An 18,981-nucleotide genomic window follows, 5' to 3' on the forward strand; every position below is an offset into this window, starting at 1 on the left:
AATGTGAGAATTGGAGTTCGTCAAAAATGAAGTGATGAAATGTAATTAGAAATAATCATAGTGAGGAGAAAATGGAGACAAAGGTGAAGGGCAGCTAGGTATTCCTTTTTAAAAATTTTTATTATTATTTTTTATTTTTTTAGTTGTTGATGGACACAATACTTTTATTTATTTATTTTTATGTGATGGTGAGGATTGAACACGTGCTAAGCAAGTGCTCTACCACTGAGCCACAACCCCAGCTGCTAGGTATTCCTTTTTAATAAAGAGTACAAAGTGCTCTCTCTCAAAGGTGGTCAGAAGAGTACAGAATGCCCAAGCATAAAAATAATGAAGATTTGTCAACATAATATTAGAAAAACTCCTATACCTAAGCTGAACTTATGCAAATGAGGATTTTGTGAAGGTACTTTCACAGCACCAGCTCATTAATTGGATCATTGACAATATCAGCATCAGCATTGTGTAAGAGTTCCAGTTGCTCCATACCAGTGCCAAGACTTGATTTTAACCATTCTAGTAAGCATGTAGTGGTGTCTCATGGTTTTCATTTCCTAGTAACTAATCAGTCATGTTGAAGATCCTCTTATTTGCTTATTTCCCATTTATATATCTTCTCCAATGTGCAAATTTTCTGCTTTTTTTTTTTTAAAATAGGTTGCTTGTCATAGTGGAGTTTTTTTTAAATATATTGTAGACACAGTCCTTTATCTTACATAGTTTTACCTCTTAAATTTAGGTCTATGATCCATTTTTGGTTAGTATGTAGTGTGAATTAAAAGTCAAGGAATTTTGTTTTATTTTGCATAAGGCTAGTCAGTTGTTCAAGCTTCATTAGGGAAATATTATCCTTTTTCTATTGAGTTGCATATATAAATTGTATGTACATATGTATAAATTTATTTCTGGATTTTCTCTTCTTTTTTATTAATCAGATTGTCTCATTTTAATACCACTGTCATACTGTCTTGATTTATAGCTTTATAAATCAAGCTGTAAAATCATTTATGAAATCATTTCTTTGTTTCAAAGTTGTTTTGGCTTTTTCATACTCACTGCATCTCCATATAAAGTTTAGAATCAGCTCGTCAATTTCTACAAAAAGCATGCAGAAACTGCATTCAGAAATACATCAAGAAGATAATACACTGTGATCAAGTGGGTTATATCCCAGTGATGCAAGGTTGATTCCACATACACAAACACAATTTACCACGTAAATAAAATTAAGGACAATTTAATTTTGATCGTCTTAATAGATGTAGAAAAGGCCTTTGATAAAATCTAGCACCCATTCATGTTAAAGAAGCTGGAGAAGCTAGGGGTAGAAGGAACTTGCCTCAACTTTATAAAGGCTATCTTAAAACAAACCCAAAGCCAACATCATACTGATTTGGGGAAAAAACTGAAAGCATTTCCTTTAAAATAGGAACAAGACAAAGATGTCTACTCTCCCCACTTCTATTCAGTGTAATTCTCAAAATACTAGTCAGAGCAATCAGGGAAGAAAAGGAAATCAAAGGGATACAATAGGAAAATAAGAAGTCAAATTGTCTCTGTTTGGAAATGATATGGTCCTATATCTACAAGACACAAAAAACTCCACTAGAAGACTTCTACAGCTGGTAGATGAATTCAGCAAAGTAGCAGAATACAAGATCAGCATCCATAAATCAGTAACTTTCCTATACTGTAACAAATCAAGAAAACCATCCCATTCACAATACCCTTAAAAAAAACCCAAAACAAACAACAAAAAAAAAAATGAAAACAAAGAAATAAAATATTTCAGAATTAATCTAACCAAGGAGGTGAAAGATCTCCACAATAAAAATTATAGAACACTGAAAAAAATATTGAAAATGAAAAAGACCTCCCATATTCTTGGATAGTTTGGATAGGTAGCATTAATGTTTTCAAAATAACCATACTACCAAAAGCAATATACAGATTCAGTGCAATCCCCTTCAAAATACCAATGCCATTCTTCACAGGGTTAGAAAACAAAAACAAAAACAAAAACAGTCCTTAAATTCATTTGGAAGAATAAGAGACCCAAAATAGCCAAAGCAATCCTGAGCAAGAAGAGTGATGCAGCAAAGCATCACAATACTGGATCTGAAATTTATATTATAGAGCTATAGTAACAAAAAGCATGGTATTGGCATTAAAATAGACATGAAGGCCATTGGAACAGAATAGAAGATACAGAGGCAACTACATATACTTATAGCCATCTTTTACTTGACAAATGCCAAAAATATATATTGGAGAAAAGATAGCCTTTTAAACAAATGATGCAGGGAAAGCCATATGTAGAAGAATGAAACTAGATCCCCGTCTCTTATCTTGCTCAAAAGTCAAATAAAAATGGGTAAAAGACAGAATTAGACCCAAAACTTTGCAACTGCTAGAAAAAAACATAGGGTCAACACTCCATCATACATGTGATGGCACCAACTTCTTAAGACCCCCAAAGTACAAGAAACAGTACCAAGAATCAGTTAGTGGGATGCCATCAAATTAAAAAGCTTCTGCACAGCAAAAGAAACAAGAGCATGAAGAGAGAGCGTACAGAATGGGAGAAACTCTTTGCCAGCTGCTTTTCTGATAGAGAAATATATACAGAAGACGCTGTCTCAAAATAAAAAGGACTTGGGATGTGATTCAGTGTAAGTGCCCCTGGGTTCAGTCCCCAGTACAAGAAAAAAGAAGAAGAAACACAAATGTCCAAGAAATAAATGGAAAAAAAGGTTAAAAGTTTAACATCTCTAGCAATCAGCAAAATGCAAATCAAAACTCCAATAAGATTTCATCTCACTCCAGTTACAATGGCAATTGTGAAGAACACAAGCAATAATAAATGGTGACAAGGATGTTTGGAAAAAGGTATACTCATTCGTTGCTGGTGGTACACTCTGGGAAGCAGATATGGAGATTCCTCAGAAAACTAGGAATGGAACTACCATATGACTCAACTATCCCACTCCTTGCTATTTATTAGAAAGAACTAAAATTAACATACTATGGGGATACAACCACATCATTACTTATTTATAGCAGCACAATTCAAGATAACTGAATTATGTAATCAACCCAGATGCCTGTCAGTAGATGAATGGATCAATAAAATGTAATACACAATCACACACACACACACACACACAATGGAGTTTTACTCAGCCACAAAGAAGAATGGAATTATGGCATTTTCTGGTAAATGAATGGAAATGGAGAAAGAACATTATGCTAAGTGAAATAAGCCAGTTGCAGAAAATCAAGGGTTGAATGTTTTCTTTCACATGTGGATGTTAAAGAAGGGAGGAAGGATCAGGTACCATAAAGATGTAGGGAAGATCAGTAGAGGAGGAGGAGATAGAGAAGGAGAGAGGAAGGATGGGAAAGGGCAGGAAATGGGGAATAAATTTTTAAAAATCATGCTGTGTGCATATATAAGTATACCACAGAGAATTTCATCTTTATGTGTAAGTAGAAAGAGCCAATCAAAAATAAATAAATAGATGATTGAAAAGAAGATCAGTAGAGGAGGAAGGAACAAATAGGGACAAGGAGGAGGGGTGGAAAAAGTAGGTGAGACATGAACTGAAATCAAATTCCATGCATGGATGAATTTGTTAGGATGAACCCAACTATTATGTATAACTGTAATGCTCTAATACAATAAATAAATAAAACCAAAAACCTGCTGGGGTTTTAATTGGTATTGCATTGAATCTCTAGCTCAATTTGAGAATAATTGACATCTTAATGATGTTGAGTCTTTTGATTCATGAACACACTATTCTGTCTCAGCTTATGTACTAATTTTTCTCAGCAGCATTCTATAGATGTTAGTGTTCAGGTTTTTTACATTTTTTGCTGAATTACCCCCAATTTTTAATATTTCTGTGCTGTTTATAAATTGTATTTTTCAAATTCTGATCATTTACTGCCAGCTTATAGGGAAAAATAGGTTTTTGACTATTGCTTTGCATCTGAAAATCTTGCTTAAATTCACTTGTTAGTCCTAGCTGCTTTATTGTAAATTTTGTTGTTAGATTATTTGTGAATAATTATCTGCAAATAGACAGTTTTACCTCTTTTTTCTAATCAGTATGCCTTTTCTGCTTTCCCACCTTCCCACCTCTTTGCCCTCTCTTACTGCACTGGTTAATTCCAGTAGTGTTGAGTAGTAGTGGTTAGAGCGGGCATCCTTGCCTTGTTTCCAGTCATGGGGAAAATTCAGTCTTGTGCTTGTAAGATGTGAGCTGCATTTTTCTAGATGCCCTTTTTCAAATTGGTAAGGTTTCTTTCTATTTGTAGCTTGCTGAAAGTTTTTATTGGGAATGGATGTTGGATTTTGCAGTGGCCTTTTCTGCATTCTTTTCAGATGATGATGAATAGCATTGATTGATTTTTCTAATCATAACAATTTGCACTCATTTGATAAACCTCAATTTGTTGTGATGCGTTATCCATTTCATATGTTATTATATTCCATTTGCCTAAAATTCATTGTTTTTGCGTCTATGTTTGTGAGAGATACTGGTCTATAGTGAGTTTTTTTTGGGGGGGAGTACCAGGGATTTGAATTTAGGGGCCCTTGACCACTGAGTCACATCCCCAGCCCTGTTTTGTATTTTATTTAGAGACAGGGTCTTACTGAGTTGTTTTATACCTCACTTTTGCTGAGGCTGATTTTGAACTCGGGACCCTCCTGCTTCAGCCTCCTGAGCCTCTGGGATTACAGGCATGCACCACCATACCCAGTTGATAGTGTTCTTGTAATTTTTTTTCTGATCAGGCTAGCTTTGTAGAACAAATTATTCACTTCAAATCAAGTGTTTCTTCCACTATAGTGCTAAAGCACAGCTTAAGGAAGAGAATGATGAATTATATATTAATACATTATCTCTGGATAAAGTAAATGGGTTTCTTAGATGCATTTGTGTTTGAGTTGGTAATGCCCTGACCAGTGTCATCCCATTTGGCCTTCGATGTGGTGGTCGAAATGCTTGAATCAAGGCTAAACACTTCAGAGTCATAAAATGATTGAGTTAGAAAATGGATGGTAGAAATCATCTGTGAGCAGAATTTGAAGAAATACTTAAGCATATTGGCTGACAAGAATGATGTATTTCCTGAGAATCTTACCAATAAGCAGTTACCATCTATTACTTTTTAAAAAAAAATCTCTCCTTTTAGCATTCCAAAATAGTCCATTTTAGGCCATCTTTTCCCTTTCCAACCCATTTATGCCACAGATTTCCTAAAAGGCCAGTCTGGAACAGAGGTAGAAAAAGTATTAGCCATTTTGATGGTTTCTAGTTGGTAGATCTTTAGAGTATCAAGACTTAAAGTCAGTTTTTTTTATTGTTTTTGTGTAGGTAGGGGGAACCCTCTGTGTGAAGTCTTTTCTCTCACCCCTGCCCACCTAAATTATCTTTCTAAGGGCATAGGGAAGACCTGTATTGGTTTGAATTCTAGAATTTTCAACAGTGTATTAGACGAATGGTTTTTGTATTCTTAACTGCTAAATTTCATTTTTAAATGAAGCAATGTGGATGCTCGATATGGAAAACAGATACAACCATGACTCCATTGTTGTAAATATATTTTAACACTTTAAATTTAATGAGAGCAATAAAGTTGTGATGAATACAAATCTAACAACAAGGGGTATGAATAACAGGTCAATCCTAACTCCTTCAGCAACCAGTTTATTTAGTTGAATGTCAGTAACTTCACAATTGAGTTAATTCCATGTGATTTTTTTTTAACAGCTTGCCCTGAAATCTCAGGGTATTCTTCAAAAGAGCTCATTTGAAATAAAGAAGTAGGGAATTGGTTTCGGAGATTAATCACTATAATGTTTTATAAACTCCTTGCATTTTAAAATCATGTATTAAAAATCAGAAGAGAGGAAAAATTTTAAATGCTAAACAGTTGATAATATCTTGATGAGACTGTGTATAGGTTACTTGATTGATTCTTGCTCTGCGCCTCATTGATCTGCCACTCAACTATCTGTGCCATATAAGTGGTTGTAGTAGTGCCTCTGTTTGTACCACTTTTAGGGAAGCAAATCTGTGAAAGCCTAAATTGGAATGGGAGAGGGGAGTTAAACAAAAGATATAAGTATAGCATCACTAACTTTCCTAATCAATGACATTTGCCAGAAGTTCAAATATACAGACCCAGCAGGAGAACCTTTTCTGAGTTTTGTGTGAAAATGAGTCAGTCTGGCTTAAGATGTCTCTAGTGTATTAAAATTTGGTGTAGGACTTATCTGCCTCTATATTTTAAATTCTGATTAAGAATTTTTTAAAAAAACCTTTGTGATTTAAAATGTTTAGTTTGTTTCAGGTTGCATATTAAAGCAACAACAAAAATGAAAAAAAAAAAAAAAACAACAATGCCACTGTCATTCTACCAATCTATTTATTTTTCAGTATTTCTTCCTATGAGCTGTTTTTATAAGAAATACAGAAAACATGTTTCTATATTCTTAAGTTGAAATTAATAAAACCAGGAAAACTAAATTAAGAAATTTAATTTAAAAATTGAAATTAAATTCATCTTATTTGTAGAGATTTGTTTAGTTTACTCATTGAATATTATAACAGATTTGGAAAGTGACTCTCAGTAAAAATAACTAACATCAGAACAAGATAATGTCAAAGTTCCTAATGATTTTTTTTCATGCATTTTTGGTGACATATAGAAATGTCACAAAGTTCTTAGCACTAGCTACAGTGAAGCTGTAGTACTTTGCTATGTCTTAAAAAATACTTCCCACCATTAAAATTTATTGTAGCCATTTTCAGGGATTTTTTTTTTTTTTTTTAATGTTGCTTCAAAAGCAATTCTTTCTTTATGTAATTATTGGATTTTCTACCCTATACCTCTTCACTTCTCTCAATTTCTTTAGTTTTCATTCAGCTTTTCTCTCACTATTGCTGTTTATTAGAATCCCAAAATGTATAATTAAAAGAGATTTTTAGAAGTGATTTAGTTCTCCATCTTATAGAAATTCAGTGAAGTAATCTTAACTAGATGCTAGCCAGAGAAAAGTTTGTATATCCAGATTTCATAAAAACCACAAAAATAAATTTATTTTCCTAATTGTCCACTTTGGTTCTAGAATCTCTAGATGGCCTTCTCTATAATTTTGGACTACTACTCATGGGCAGAAAAATATTTGTATTATTTTAGTAATGGCACATATACATAGAGACTTTCATTGTCAGGATTCCAACCAAGGTATTGTAGAACAGAAAAGAACATGTTGGTCTTCAAGGTTGGCAGATCTGCATTAAAATTTTAGCCTCACTACTTACTAGCTGTGTGATCATGGGAAGTTAGTTATTTTGTCTTTCTGGGTCTTATTTACTTCATCTATAAAACAGGAAAATGACATACTTGAATGTCTGTGTACAATAAAGTATAGCCAAATAAGTTAGTTATAATGATGTAAGAGTAAGGCTAGATACCTTAAAAGCAGACAACTGACAAGAAAAGGGACTGTATCTGAGATATTATGGAAGAATAGGAAAAATAGGGAACTAAAGTTGCTAAGACACAGTTCACCTTGTGTTTGGTTCAATTCTAACATTTTTCCTATTTTCATTTGTGTATATCTTGTGTAATTTTAGCCCATTTTGAACTTAAACATTTTTCTTCTATGATCAAATTATTAAACAAACTTTTAGTGTCTCTTTTATTTGTTTTTATTGTTGTTACTGTTCTCCGAGTAATCACACACATTTTTGTTTAATTTGCAGGTGGCTGTTTGTTGCATCTGTTTTTTTGTTATTCTTCCTCTAAATCTTGTTGGTACAATACTTGGCCGAAATCTGTCAGGTCAGCCCAACTTCCCTTGTCGTGTCAATGCTGTGCCTCGTCCTATACCGGAGAAAAAATGGTAAAGAGGATGCTAAATCTTATGTAATTATTTATCATAATATATGCATTCTTAAGACTGTTGTATATATGTAACTTTAGAATTGGTATGTATTTATGAGAATGTCTTAAATTTGAGCTTAAGATTGTGTTTAATTTTTCTGTCAATCTACATTGTTTGCGTGGTGATAAGTTATATCTTTATTTCACTTTCTGAATATTATACCATTTACAGACTTGACAAATACTTTGCTAGGTCTACTGGTGTGTACAGGTGGGAAGGAAGTAAAGCTGGAATTATTAAGCCTTGCTGCCCGATTTTGTAAATAAGGTTTTATTGAACACAGCCATGCCCAGTTGTCCATTCACTGTCTTTGACTACCTTTACCTTACAACATCAGAATTGACAGAGCAGTAGTTATGGCAGAGTTCATATCACCTGCAAAACCTAAAATATTTACTATCTGAACCTTTACAGAAAAAGTCTGCCAGCTCATGGCTTGTAATTTCTTTTTCCTTCCTAAGTATTTTATTATCATAGACAATATTGACACACATTTACAGACATATACATCCTAATGAGAGATGAATTAGGAATGAAACCATTATAATTTTATGATAATTATATTGTTTATCTTTATTCTGGGATTGTATAGAATCTCTCAATTACATGTCTGTCAATTTTATAAACAGAATATGTTCTTGAGGATTTCCCAAGATTAATCCTGACAAGGGATGACAAGCATTTTTGTTTAACAGGTGCCTCTCTGGCAATAGTATAAATACAGTATACATTTTATTTTATTTGACCATTAGCTTTGAAATTATGATTCTTGATGGCTTATTAATTTGAGGTAGTTTGTGTTTTCCTAATTTATGCAAATTTGAATAAAATATGAATGCATAGTATATATATAATTTTTCTTTTAAAATTAGCACATTGAATATTTTGCTGATTTATGCTAGTCTGCTTTTCTTCAGTTTTCTAGGTCTTAATGGTAGACATAAAATAGAACAAACAATATTACTGTACTTCTGTTTCATCTCATAACAATGGGTAAATAGTAGATTTGTTATTTTATAATAGCTGAACAGACTGTATCTTTACAATAAGGGTTATATAATGAAAAGCCCTTGTTCTTAGATATTTTACCACATTATAAATATAACTTACATACAAGGTACTTATACAAATAGATGATGATTACTCTTTGGTCTTTTCTAGGTATGGAAGCATATAGCCATGTGTAGAAATGGAGGTTGAATAGAATAACCCCTTGTAATTTAGAGGAGAGCAGTCAATTTCAGTCTCAGGAATTGGCCATATTCTTTTCTTTCCTTAGATTTGTGCTTATGAGGGACTTTGACTAGAACTTTTTTTTGAGGTACTGGGGATCAAACTCAGGGCCCAGCTGAACTATCTCCCCAGCCCTAGATTTTTTTTATTAGTGCATTTTAATTATACATGCAAATAACATACCCTTCCTAATTCTCTGTTCATCCTTCTCATTCCTCCTGATTCCCTCCTCTTCTCTAATAGCTAGCTAGTAATTTTTTGAGTCTTTTTTTCAACTACTTTTTTCTAAACTAATATTAGACTATTAGGGCTCATTAATATCCCAGTATTCACCTCATCACTAGGGAGGGTAAGAGTAAAGCCAGAATTCACAAAAGGTCCTCTAGGTCACTAGGGCTGGTGAAGGAGAAGAGTGAACCATAGGTGACCTTCCTCACCAGATTGTCACATTTAGGGGTAAGAACATGGGACCCAAAACCTCAATACTACATCTGACTTTCGTTGATTCTGTAACCTTGGGAAGATCACTTTTAGCTTCAGTGGTATTGGTTTCCTATAAAATAAGGAAAGACTAGATTAAATGATTTTTAAGTTTTTTTTTCAGCTATCAATTTTTAAATTTTTCTTCTCAGTTTTTTAGTTTGTCCATCTGAGTGATATTGGTTTAGTGTCTTTTCTGTGCCAGATGCTATGCTAGGCACTGGAATCCCTAGATGAATAGTTTCTGTCTGCTACAGTTTATGATCTAGTGAAGTCTGATATGTGTAATTAGATAGTTGCAGAACAGTGTGACAAATACAGCCGTGGACTAAATTCAAGAGGCGGTAGAAAACAGGTGAAAGGGCCACCTCTTCCAGGGAGGCTCAGGAGAGGCTATTTAGAAAGGATAACACTTGAGTCAGTGCTTGCAGGGAGAGAAGTATGAGATGAGAGAGGGCACTCCAGGTGGGGAGTTACAGATTGCAGTCAGTAAATATTTGTTGAATAAATAAGTTTGAATTTTTAAATTCTTTGACTTATTATAAATCAGAACTTCTAATACCTTAATTGTATACTTTGTCAGGAAAAAAAAATTACAGCACCATGGAGAGATTGAACGAAGACATGGCAAGACCACAGTTTAGGACCTCCCATAAGATGGGGGTCTGAAGACTCTCCTTCCCTTTGGGTTTCTGTTAGATGCCTGTAGAGTTCTTAGAAATTATTGAGAGGCGAAGTAACAAAGTAGGAGTAAACACATTGTCCTTGAGTTTTGCCAGTGGCAAAGATTTGTTTGTGTTCCTTAAATATTACTGTAGGCTTTAATGTTGTAAGGAATATTAATTGCAACCTATGGCTAATATGAATTCTCACCTACTTACTGTGTCTCTTTGGAGTTTGGCTTTTCTTTTTACTGGTTTGTTTTTTTAAAGTATTAGATATCCCCTCTCTATTACCAGGATTTATACTATATAAAAATCGTCCTAGAGGTTTACTGTTAATTTTAATATTTTCCAGGTTTATGGAGCCTGCAGTTATTGTTTGCCTGGGAGGAATTTTACCTTTTGGCTCTATCTTTATTGAAATGTAAGTTTCGTCCATGTGTTTATGTTTTGAGGGGTTTTATTATAATGAGAATTTAGTGGATAGGGTAGATATAGAATCTTCAGATGAGGTGGCATCTATACTAGTCAGCTTGTGTCACTATAATGAACTACCCTAGGCAGCTAACTTTGTTCCCAGTTTGTGAGGTTCAGAGTTCAAAATCAGGTGACCTCATATAATTGTTCCCTGATGAGGATGGCAAATGGTGGTACATCATGATGGGGGTGGGCAGAGTGTGTGTGTGTGTGTATGTGTGTGTGTGTGTGAGAGCTCACATTGTCAAACAGGAAATTGACGAGAAAGACTGACATCCCAGTATCTCTTCTAAGAGCATACCCCCAGTAATCTAAGAACCTCCTCTCAAATCTAGGCCCCATCTCCCAGATCTTCACCAGCAGTGCCATCCTTGATACTAAGACCTTTAATCACAATGGAACCTTAGGTGACACAGACCACACCCAAACCATTGTGGTATCTAATAATCTGTTAATTCTGTACCTTCTAGAAAGGGGTCTGCATAGGCTGTCTAAATGTAGTTGTCTACCTGTTCTCAGATATTCAGGTGAAGTGCATACTTCTTGTTTGTATTCTAGGCCTCTTTCACTTAATAGGAGAGCTAAGAAATCAAAATATACATGCTAGAATAGTAGGCCAGTCTTGATCCCATATATGATGGAAAGAATTTCTGATTTTTGTATATTTTGAATATATTTGAAAATCCAAAGAACTAGGTAAACTATTACCTACTAGTCAGTCTAGACCCTGAGATGTTTGAGGTAGTCACTCCTAGGTTCCTTCCCTAGAGGCCTGCAGGAGTACTGGGAAGGTAGCGTATGTGTTTGAGGATAAAGGTATGTGCCCACTTACTATACTTCATATCTGCATCCTTTACCATCGCAAAATATAAACCTTTATTTTTTCTGTTTGTGGCCCAGTATTCCTTGATAGGAATGCTTTATTTTAGGCAGTGTAGTTCTTTGTATGGGACTTTATCAAATACTACCCTTAGCCCCAACCCACTAAACACAACTAAATACATATGGTTGTTAGCTACCAGCTGCGAGTATACCAAGCATTTCCCTTAGAGGGAAACTAGAATGTGTGTCACTAACTTATGGTTTCATAGTGCTCTGCCATTGAGCTAACCCACTGAATTCCATCTTGGTAACAACTCCAAATACTCTTACAGGGTTCCACATGCCTCTGAGTCTCTCTAGTACAATAGAAAACTCCATAACAGATATGATTTGGTTTGGTAGTTGGTTAATTAAAAAGGTTGGTTCATGTAAGAGACATAAAAAATGATGCATATATAATATTTTATTTTAAAATAACTAAATGTACACCTGTCCATTGACTTTTTTTTTTTTTTTTAATATATAGAACCAAGATCTTACTTTGATTCTTTTCTATTGGTTGCAGTTTCAACCATTTTTTTCTTTGACATTTATAGTACATCTTCTGTCTTTTTGAGTCTTAGGGCAAGAACATAAAGAACCATGTGAAGTATTCTAAGTACAGAATCTTAGATTTGTCCATTTGTCCCACAGTCTTTTTATATATATATATTTTTGTAGGTGGGCACAATACCTTTGTTTTATTATTTTTATGTGGTGCTGAGGATTGAACCTAGTGCCTCACACATGTTAGGCAAGTGCTCTGCCACTGAGCTAAACCGCCACCCTGTCCCCAAGTCTTTTGTAGCCATCTCACCCATACTTAATTTTATAGCTTTTTTTTAAGCAGCTCACCTTATTAAATCTTTCCAAGGCATTCAACACACTTTTCATAGCAACAACACATCCTTTATTTTTGCTCTACTGTTTATTGGTTCATGTAATATTTAAGTAAATTGTCTCTGTTAGTCAGCATTCCATCACTGTGACAATTGCCTGAGATGAATGTTCTTATTAGGAGTCAAAGTTCAAGGTGTCAGAGATTTCAGTCCACAGTTTCTTGGCCCCCTTGCTTCCTAAGCACATGGCAGAAGAAACCTCTTTATTCCATGGTAGCCAGGAAGCAGAGATAGAGAAAGAGGAAGGGACTGGGGTTCCACTGTCCCCTTTAAGGGCATATCCTCAGTAACCTAACTTCTTTCACTCGGCCCCACTTCCTAAAGATTTCATAGCACTACAGGCTGACAACTAAGTCAACATGTGGCTTTTGGGGAATTTTTAAGTTCCAAATCATAACATTACCTAATGATATGAATGAGTACAACTAAATACATATGGTTGTCAGCTATCGGCTGTGAGTATACCAAGCATTAGTCAGTACCTTATAGGGAAACTAGACTGTGTGTCACTAACTTATGGTTTCATAGCACAAGTTTAGGAACTACTTCTGTACTTCCAGTCTGATACTGCTTTGCATTCTCACTTTGACTCGACCTCTCCATTGTTTCCCTCCTGCCCCTGTCACCAGTACTTCTTGATCATGTAACTTTCTGCTTTCCAGGCACTCTGTTCCATTAGATAGCTTCTCTGTTCTTTCTTTAAAGTTGCCTCTGTTTTGAACACCCTCAAACTCGTTCTTCTCTCATAGCCAAGTGATCTTTTTAACCTGTCAGTCTGTTCGTGTACTTCTTTGTTTAAAACTTTTCATTTTTATTGAGATGAGGTCCCAACTCTATAGCATGGCCTTCATAGTACAAGAACTGGTTTTGTTTACTCTCTTAGCTTTTGCCCCTTCATTTAAAATCCTAGCTATACTGAATTCTTTGAGTTTTTCAAAGTATAGGGGATTCTTTTATTTCTAAAACCCCTCTGCCTTTGTTGTTGTGCTTTTCCTACATGCAGATCATTCTGGCTTTCCCCACTCCATGCATGCCCTGCCCAAATATTCGTACTGACTCCCCTGGTGCCCACCCAACTGAAACCAGGGATAGTGCATATCACAGTGGATCATGATTGCCCTGTTTCCCCATTAGCCAGGAATCTCCCTGAGGGTGGAGGTGTCTTCACAGTGCTATTCTTCCTGCTTTCCTAGCTGTTTTGTGGTAGGGTTGAAAGAATGAATGACCAACAAATTGACCAACAAACAGAAGAGAAGAAGCTAAAAGACCCTGTTCTGATGTAGTGATGATTTGAGTAATAGATTTAGAGATAAAATAGAAAAAGTCTTTTGTTCTAATGAAAAATCTTTCTGCCCTTTCCCTCACTGTCCTCCAAAGACAGGGTAATCTTTGGACTTTCTTTTCCTAATTTTACATACTATTACTCTATCAAACTTATTTTTCTTTTGAAAAGGTGTTTTATAAAATATAAAATACATTGTTTGGATACTGTTGTATCTACAGGCAAATGAAAGAATTGACTTCATTTTACAAGTATATATTTCTTGCTGTTTTCATTTGTTCTTTTCCACATTTTACTCCTTTAAGCTTCTTATTTATTCAGTTTAACTAGAGACAAATACCTTATTGAAGAATCTTGAAAAACTATAAGAAAATATTTTTAAGATAATTTTCAAGGATTTAATAGATGAGAAAGGGTAAGGGAAGCTGTTGGAAGTTACTGAAAGAAAAATATTGATATGTAAATGAGGTGAAAATGAGAACTAAGATGTGAGAGAGCAGAGTTAGCTTCAAGAATGAAGATGGGAAACCTGTGTCTATATTGCATTTTCTTAGGTATTTCATCTTCACGTCTTTCTGGGCATATAAGATCTATTATGTCTATGGCTTCATGATGCTGGTGCTGGTCATCCTGTGCATTGTGACCGTCTGTGTGACCATTGTGTGCACATACTTCTTGCTAAATGCAGAGGATTATAGGTGGTAAGTACCTAATTGTGAGCAGAAACTCGGTATAAGGATCATATTTTACAATGAGATTGCCTTTGAAGTGTATCAAGCAGAGGAGAAGATCTGGATAAAAACGCTGTACTTAAGATAGCATAGGCATTTTTTTTTGTTATAAAAATAAAGAATACTTTAGAGGAAAAATAGTATCAATAGAAGTTTTTTGTGCTAATGTTAGAGAAAAAATATTTTTACTAAGTGCTTAATATGGAAGGGGTTTTGTGAGGAAGCATCTTTTCATTTTTAACATTAGTAGCATTAAGTGTGAAGAAGGAAATGCTTTATTTCGTGTCACTTACAATAGGGAAAGTGAGGAATTTGAGGATCTCCTTTAATTTTTAGGTTCTCTCCTTGTTGACACCATGTGCAAACATTTGTTTTTTAACATACAGAATTTTAAGGGTTTTGTAAAATAAAATTCTTTGCTTTAAAATTCTTGCTTTAGTGTCATTCATTCATTCAAAAATGTTCTCTGTTCTTTTTCCAGGCAATGGACAAGTTTTCTCTCTGCTGCATCAACTGCAATCTATGTTTACATGTATTCCTTTTACTACTATTTTTTCAAAACAAAGTAAGTGGAGACATTTTCTCATTTTTTTTAATTTAGAAAACTAAGGCATAAGACCTTATGTTGAAAGCAAAAACATATATACTATATATAGTTATTTTGTTTTATTGCAGGATGTATGGCTTATTTCAAACATCATTTTACTTTGGATATATGGCGGTATTTAGCACAGCCTTGGGAATAATGTGTGGTAAGTTCTGAAATTCTTAGAACATCATGAGTAAATGTTTGAGTGCTCAAAATCAGAAAAATATAGTAATTAGAAATTTAAAAATTGTATTCTCTTGCTTTATGAGGACACCAAAATAAATGACCTTCAGTCCTTTCAACTCTTATTCCAAACCTTTATCACCTTACTTTCTGTTTTCAGAGAAATTTTTTATAATTCTGTATATTACAGATTAATTCCATACTACAGTTAATTTCTTATTCATGTTAAGAATTGGAAGTTTTAAAGTTTTGGTTCATGGAAGACATCATGTGTAGGTGAGTTAAGGTGTTTACCTGATGATTTCTGTTTGGAAGTTCCTCATACTGTTGATAGAGATAGCAGTGTGTTGAAGGCAGCGTGGTTTACTGACTGTGAGTACATACGTGGGTGTCTGCAGACTGAGCCTCACTTATGAAAGTGCCACATATGTGCTCTGCGCCTTGATCTGGTCCCCCTAGCTTTCCAAGCCTCTGTAAAATGAGAATAATCCTACTTGTTTCATGGGTCTACCACAGTCTTCCATCAAAAGGAAGGATAGTTGTCACCATATGATACAGTCCCAAGCATGTGTGAAATACCTAGAAAATAAGGAACTTTTGGAAGCAGCATGTTAAATGGAAAGGGCATGAACTTGAAAGTCCAGAAGACCTGAATGAGATCTCCATGCTGCTACTCACCTTTTTTGTGGTCATGAAACGACATTAACCTAAGACTCATTCTCATCTGTGAAATGAGCATCTTTCAGAGTGGTTGAGAGGAATAGTGTCATGTGCAGAAAGTACCAGAGGTAGTGCCTGGACTGTTAGTAGGTGGTAAGAGAGAGCCAGTTATGCAGGAGAGACATGGTGAGGAGTGGGAAGAGCTGAGGCTTCTGGGGTCAGTTAGCCCTGGTTATGAATCCTGTTATCCCCACTTAACAGCCATGCTTTTTAACTGTTCTTCCTTACCTTTTTTCATTTGCGAAGTAGAAATAAAGCCTACCTCTCTGGAATTGTCAGTGGTTGACTATGGGTGAACCTTGGATCCATGGTGGCTACTCGGTGAATGCGGCTGCTGTAGGAAACTGATGAGGGCTAAAATCTTCAGGCTTCCTTCTGCTCTGGCATCATGTCTGTCTGTGCCTTATTGTATCACCTCAGAGCAATTTCATAACACTTAAGTCCAGGCAGAGGTACTCAATGTGAAACGCTTAAGTAACACTTTTTTCTGTGTCACTCTTTTTTATTCAATAAGTGAGATTGATTCCTTGGTTACCTCATAGGAATGATGTTAGTCCTAAGGACTAATCACTGTAGAAATATATCCAGACTCCCTTTCTTTTTCTGTTACTTGCCATTGACTTTTTCTTTCTTTTTTAATAGATCCACCTTTAACTATAGAGTGGCCAATGGATAAGGGATATTAATCTTATTAAAAGCTAGGTCCTGGTATGACATTTCGCACATTTTTGGGTACCAAGATTGCTGCATTTGTCCATCAGAAGAGTGTTCATTTCATACCCACTGTGTATGTGATCACGCACATACAAATTAGGTTGACAGTTTGTAGGGCGTAGTGGCGCAAGCCTACAATCCCAGCAGCTTGGGAAGCTGAGGCAGGGGGATCTTGAATTCAAAGCTAGCTTCAGCAACTTTAGTGAGACCCTAAGCAACTCAGCTAGACTCTGTATCTAAATAAAATATAAAAAAGAGCTAGGGATGTTTCTCAGTGGTAAATCACCCCTAGGTTCAGTCCCTGGTACCAAAAAAAAAAAAAAAATTAGGTTGACAGACCCCCAGCATTCATTCTGGAATGGATTTGTATGACTTTGGAGCTAATTGCTTGCTGAATGAGGGGGTGGAGATACTGTTCAGACTGGAACTGATCATTATCATACAAAAATTATCCATATCCTAAACATCAACATACCATAAACATCAATTTATGTTGCTATAGTATTTGTCAGTAATTAAAAGAAAGCTATGTATTGATTTTTAAAAATATAGCAAAAAGAAATGACAACATTGTTATTAAATGTTTAGATTGTTATAGTCTGTATATTATGAGCATAGCATTTCTATTTTAAGGAGATTAAAAGTGCATCTCTGTTATTCCTAAGACATTTGCCTTTCTAGAGGGCTTATTCAAAATCATTTATAATAACTTTTTATAAAATTATAATTTTATGAGTTTATTCTTGAGATACTCATAAGATTAGGGAAAATGATTCTCCAGGTTGATACTGTTTTGATTTTAAGCATATCTCTGCACAGAGGGGAACAATATTTTATACGTTTAAAAAACTAGATTTGGTTATTGAATTTGTGTTTTATTTTACCAGTTAAGTTTTTGATGGTAGTTAAAATTTTATAGACATTTTTATGTTCTAAGTATCCAGATTTATTTTTTTTAAATTGAATGATTTTTGTCTTAACTTGTTAAGAATTTTATTATAACTATTTTTAAATGCATTATCAGTATTTCAAAGTGTAATATCATTATTTCATATTATAAAAGAAATAATGTGTCATTGCAGAAATAATTGGAAGTAGGTTTACATTGTCATTTTGGTGGACTTTTTGTATTTTTAATATTTAATTATGGGAAAATTTTCAAACATAGAAAAAGAGGGACAGTAATATATACTGTGAGAAACCATGTACCCAACACCCAGTATCAGTAATTACTGACCTTTTATTCTGATATTAATCTCAGGTTTTATGTCATTTTAGCTATAAATATTTCAGTATTTCGCTTTCTCAGAGATAAGCATAATTTCTTAATATGACAAAATATTCAGTGAGTATTCAAATTTACCCAACCTGTCCCTCTTAATTCTGTTTGTTTGCATCATGATTCTCACACATAGAGGCCCAGACACTAGGTACCCCCTAATGAAAGTTTGCAAACCATCTCCTAAGTATTCTTGGACCAAGTACTTAGGGATGATAAAGGTTAAGGCTCATTCATTGCTTGGTTAAAATGTCTCGTGGCTCTTCTGACCTATATATGTTCCTTTACTCTTGCTATTTATTTTTAAAACTAATTTAAATTTTTTTTTTATTGAGTTTTCCATATTCTGGTTATATCCCTGCTGGTTTTATCTGTGAGGTGTCATTTAATGTTTTTCCATGAGCTTCCCCCAACCTATACTTCCTGTAGAGCACTAGTTAGAGCTTTAACCTTTATCATCCCTAACTTTATCATCCCTATCATAACTATCATTGACAGTTATTGCCTAACTAAAATAATTCATTAGTGGTTATAATAATCTAATTCTGTTGTTCCTCTTATATTTATCAGCTGGGATACTTCTATAAGGGAAGCCTACCTTTCATCAGCCATTTGGTTACCTTGAGGTTACAGGTCATGTATAGGAAATGCAGGGTAGATACACGTTTGTTTCTTTCCTTTCATTCACCAGTTGGATAAATAAAAGTTCATTCAAAAGTGACTAGTTAGGTGCATGTGTGTGTGTACCATTTTTAACTCATGGACGGTTTACTTTAAAACTTTTTAAGAAAATTGGACTAGATGGTGAACTCCTAAATTTAGTAGAGGATTTTCTCTGACAGTTCACTGACCAACTGTTGTATTCTAGAGAGCCTCAAGTATTTGTAGTAAGGAACTATCCAGTA

The 18,981-nt window shown here is 34.6% G+C and overlaps 1 protein-coding gene across 1 annotated transcript in view; it reads left to right on the forward strand.

Moving 5' to 3' along the window:
- TM9SF3 (transmembrane 9 superfamily member 3) overlaps window positions 1-18,981 on the forward strand; it is a 67,807-nt gene that overhangs the window by 43,976 nt on the left and 4,850 nt on the right. Inside the window, exons 10-14 of the mRNA XM_079138001.1 lie at window positions 7,785-7,924; window positions 10,697-10,765; window positions 14,415-14,561; window positions 15,073-15,156; window positions 15,267-15,343. Coding sequence (XP_078994127.1) covers window positions 7,785-7,924; window positions 10,697-10,765; window positions 14,415-14,561; window positions 15,073-15,156; window positions 15,267-15,343 — 517 coding nt within the window. The remainder of the gene's footprint in view (window positions 1-7,784; window positions 7,925-10,696; window positions 10,766-14,414; window positions 14,562-15,072; window positions 15,157-15,266; window positions 15,344-18,981) is intronic.

Source organism: Sciurus vulgaris, assembly GCF_902686455.1.
Source record: "Sciurus vulgaris genome assembly, chromosome: 4".
Lineage (NCBI taxonomy): Eukaryota > Metazoa > Chordata > Mammalia > Rodentia > Sciuridae > Sciurus > Sciurus vulgaris.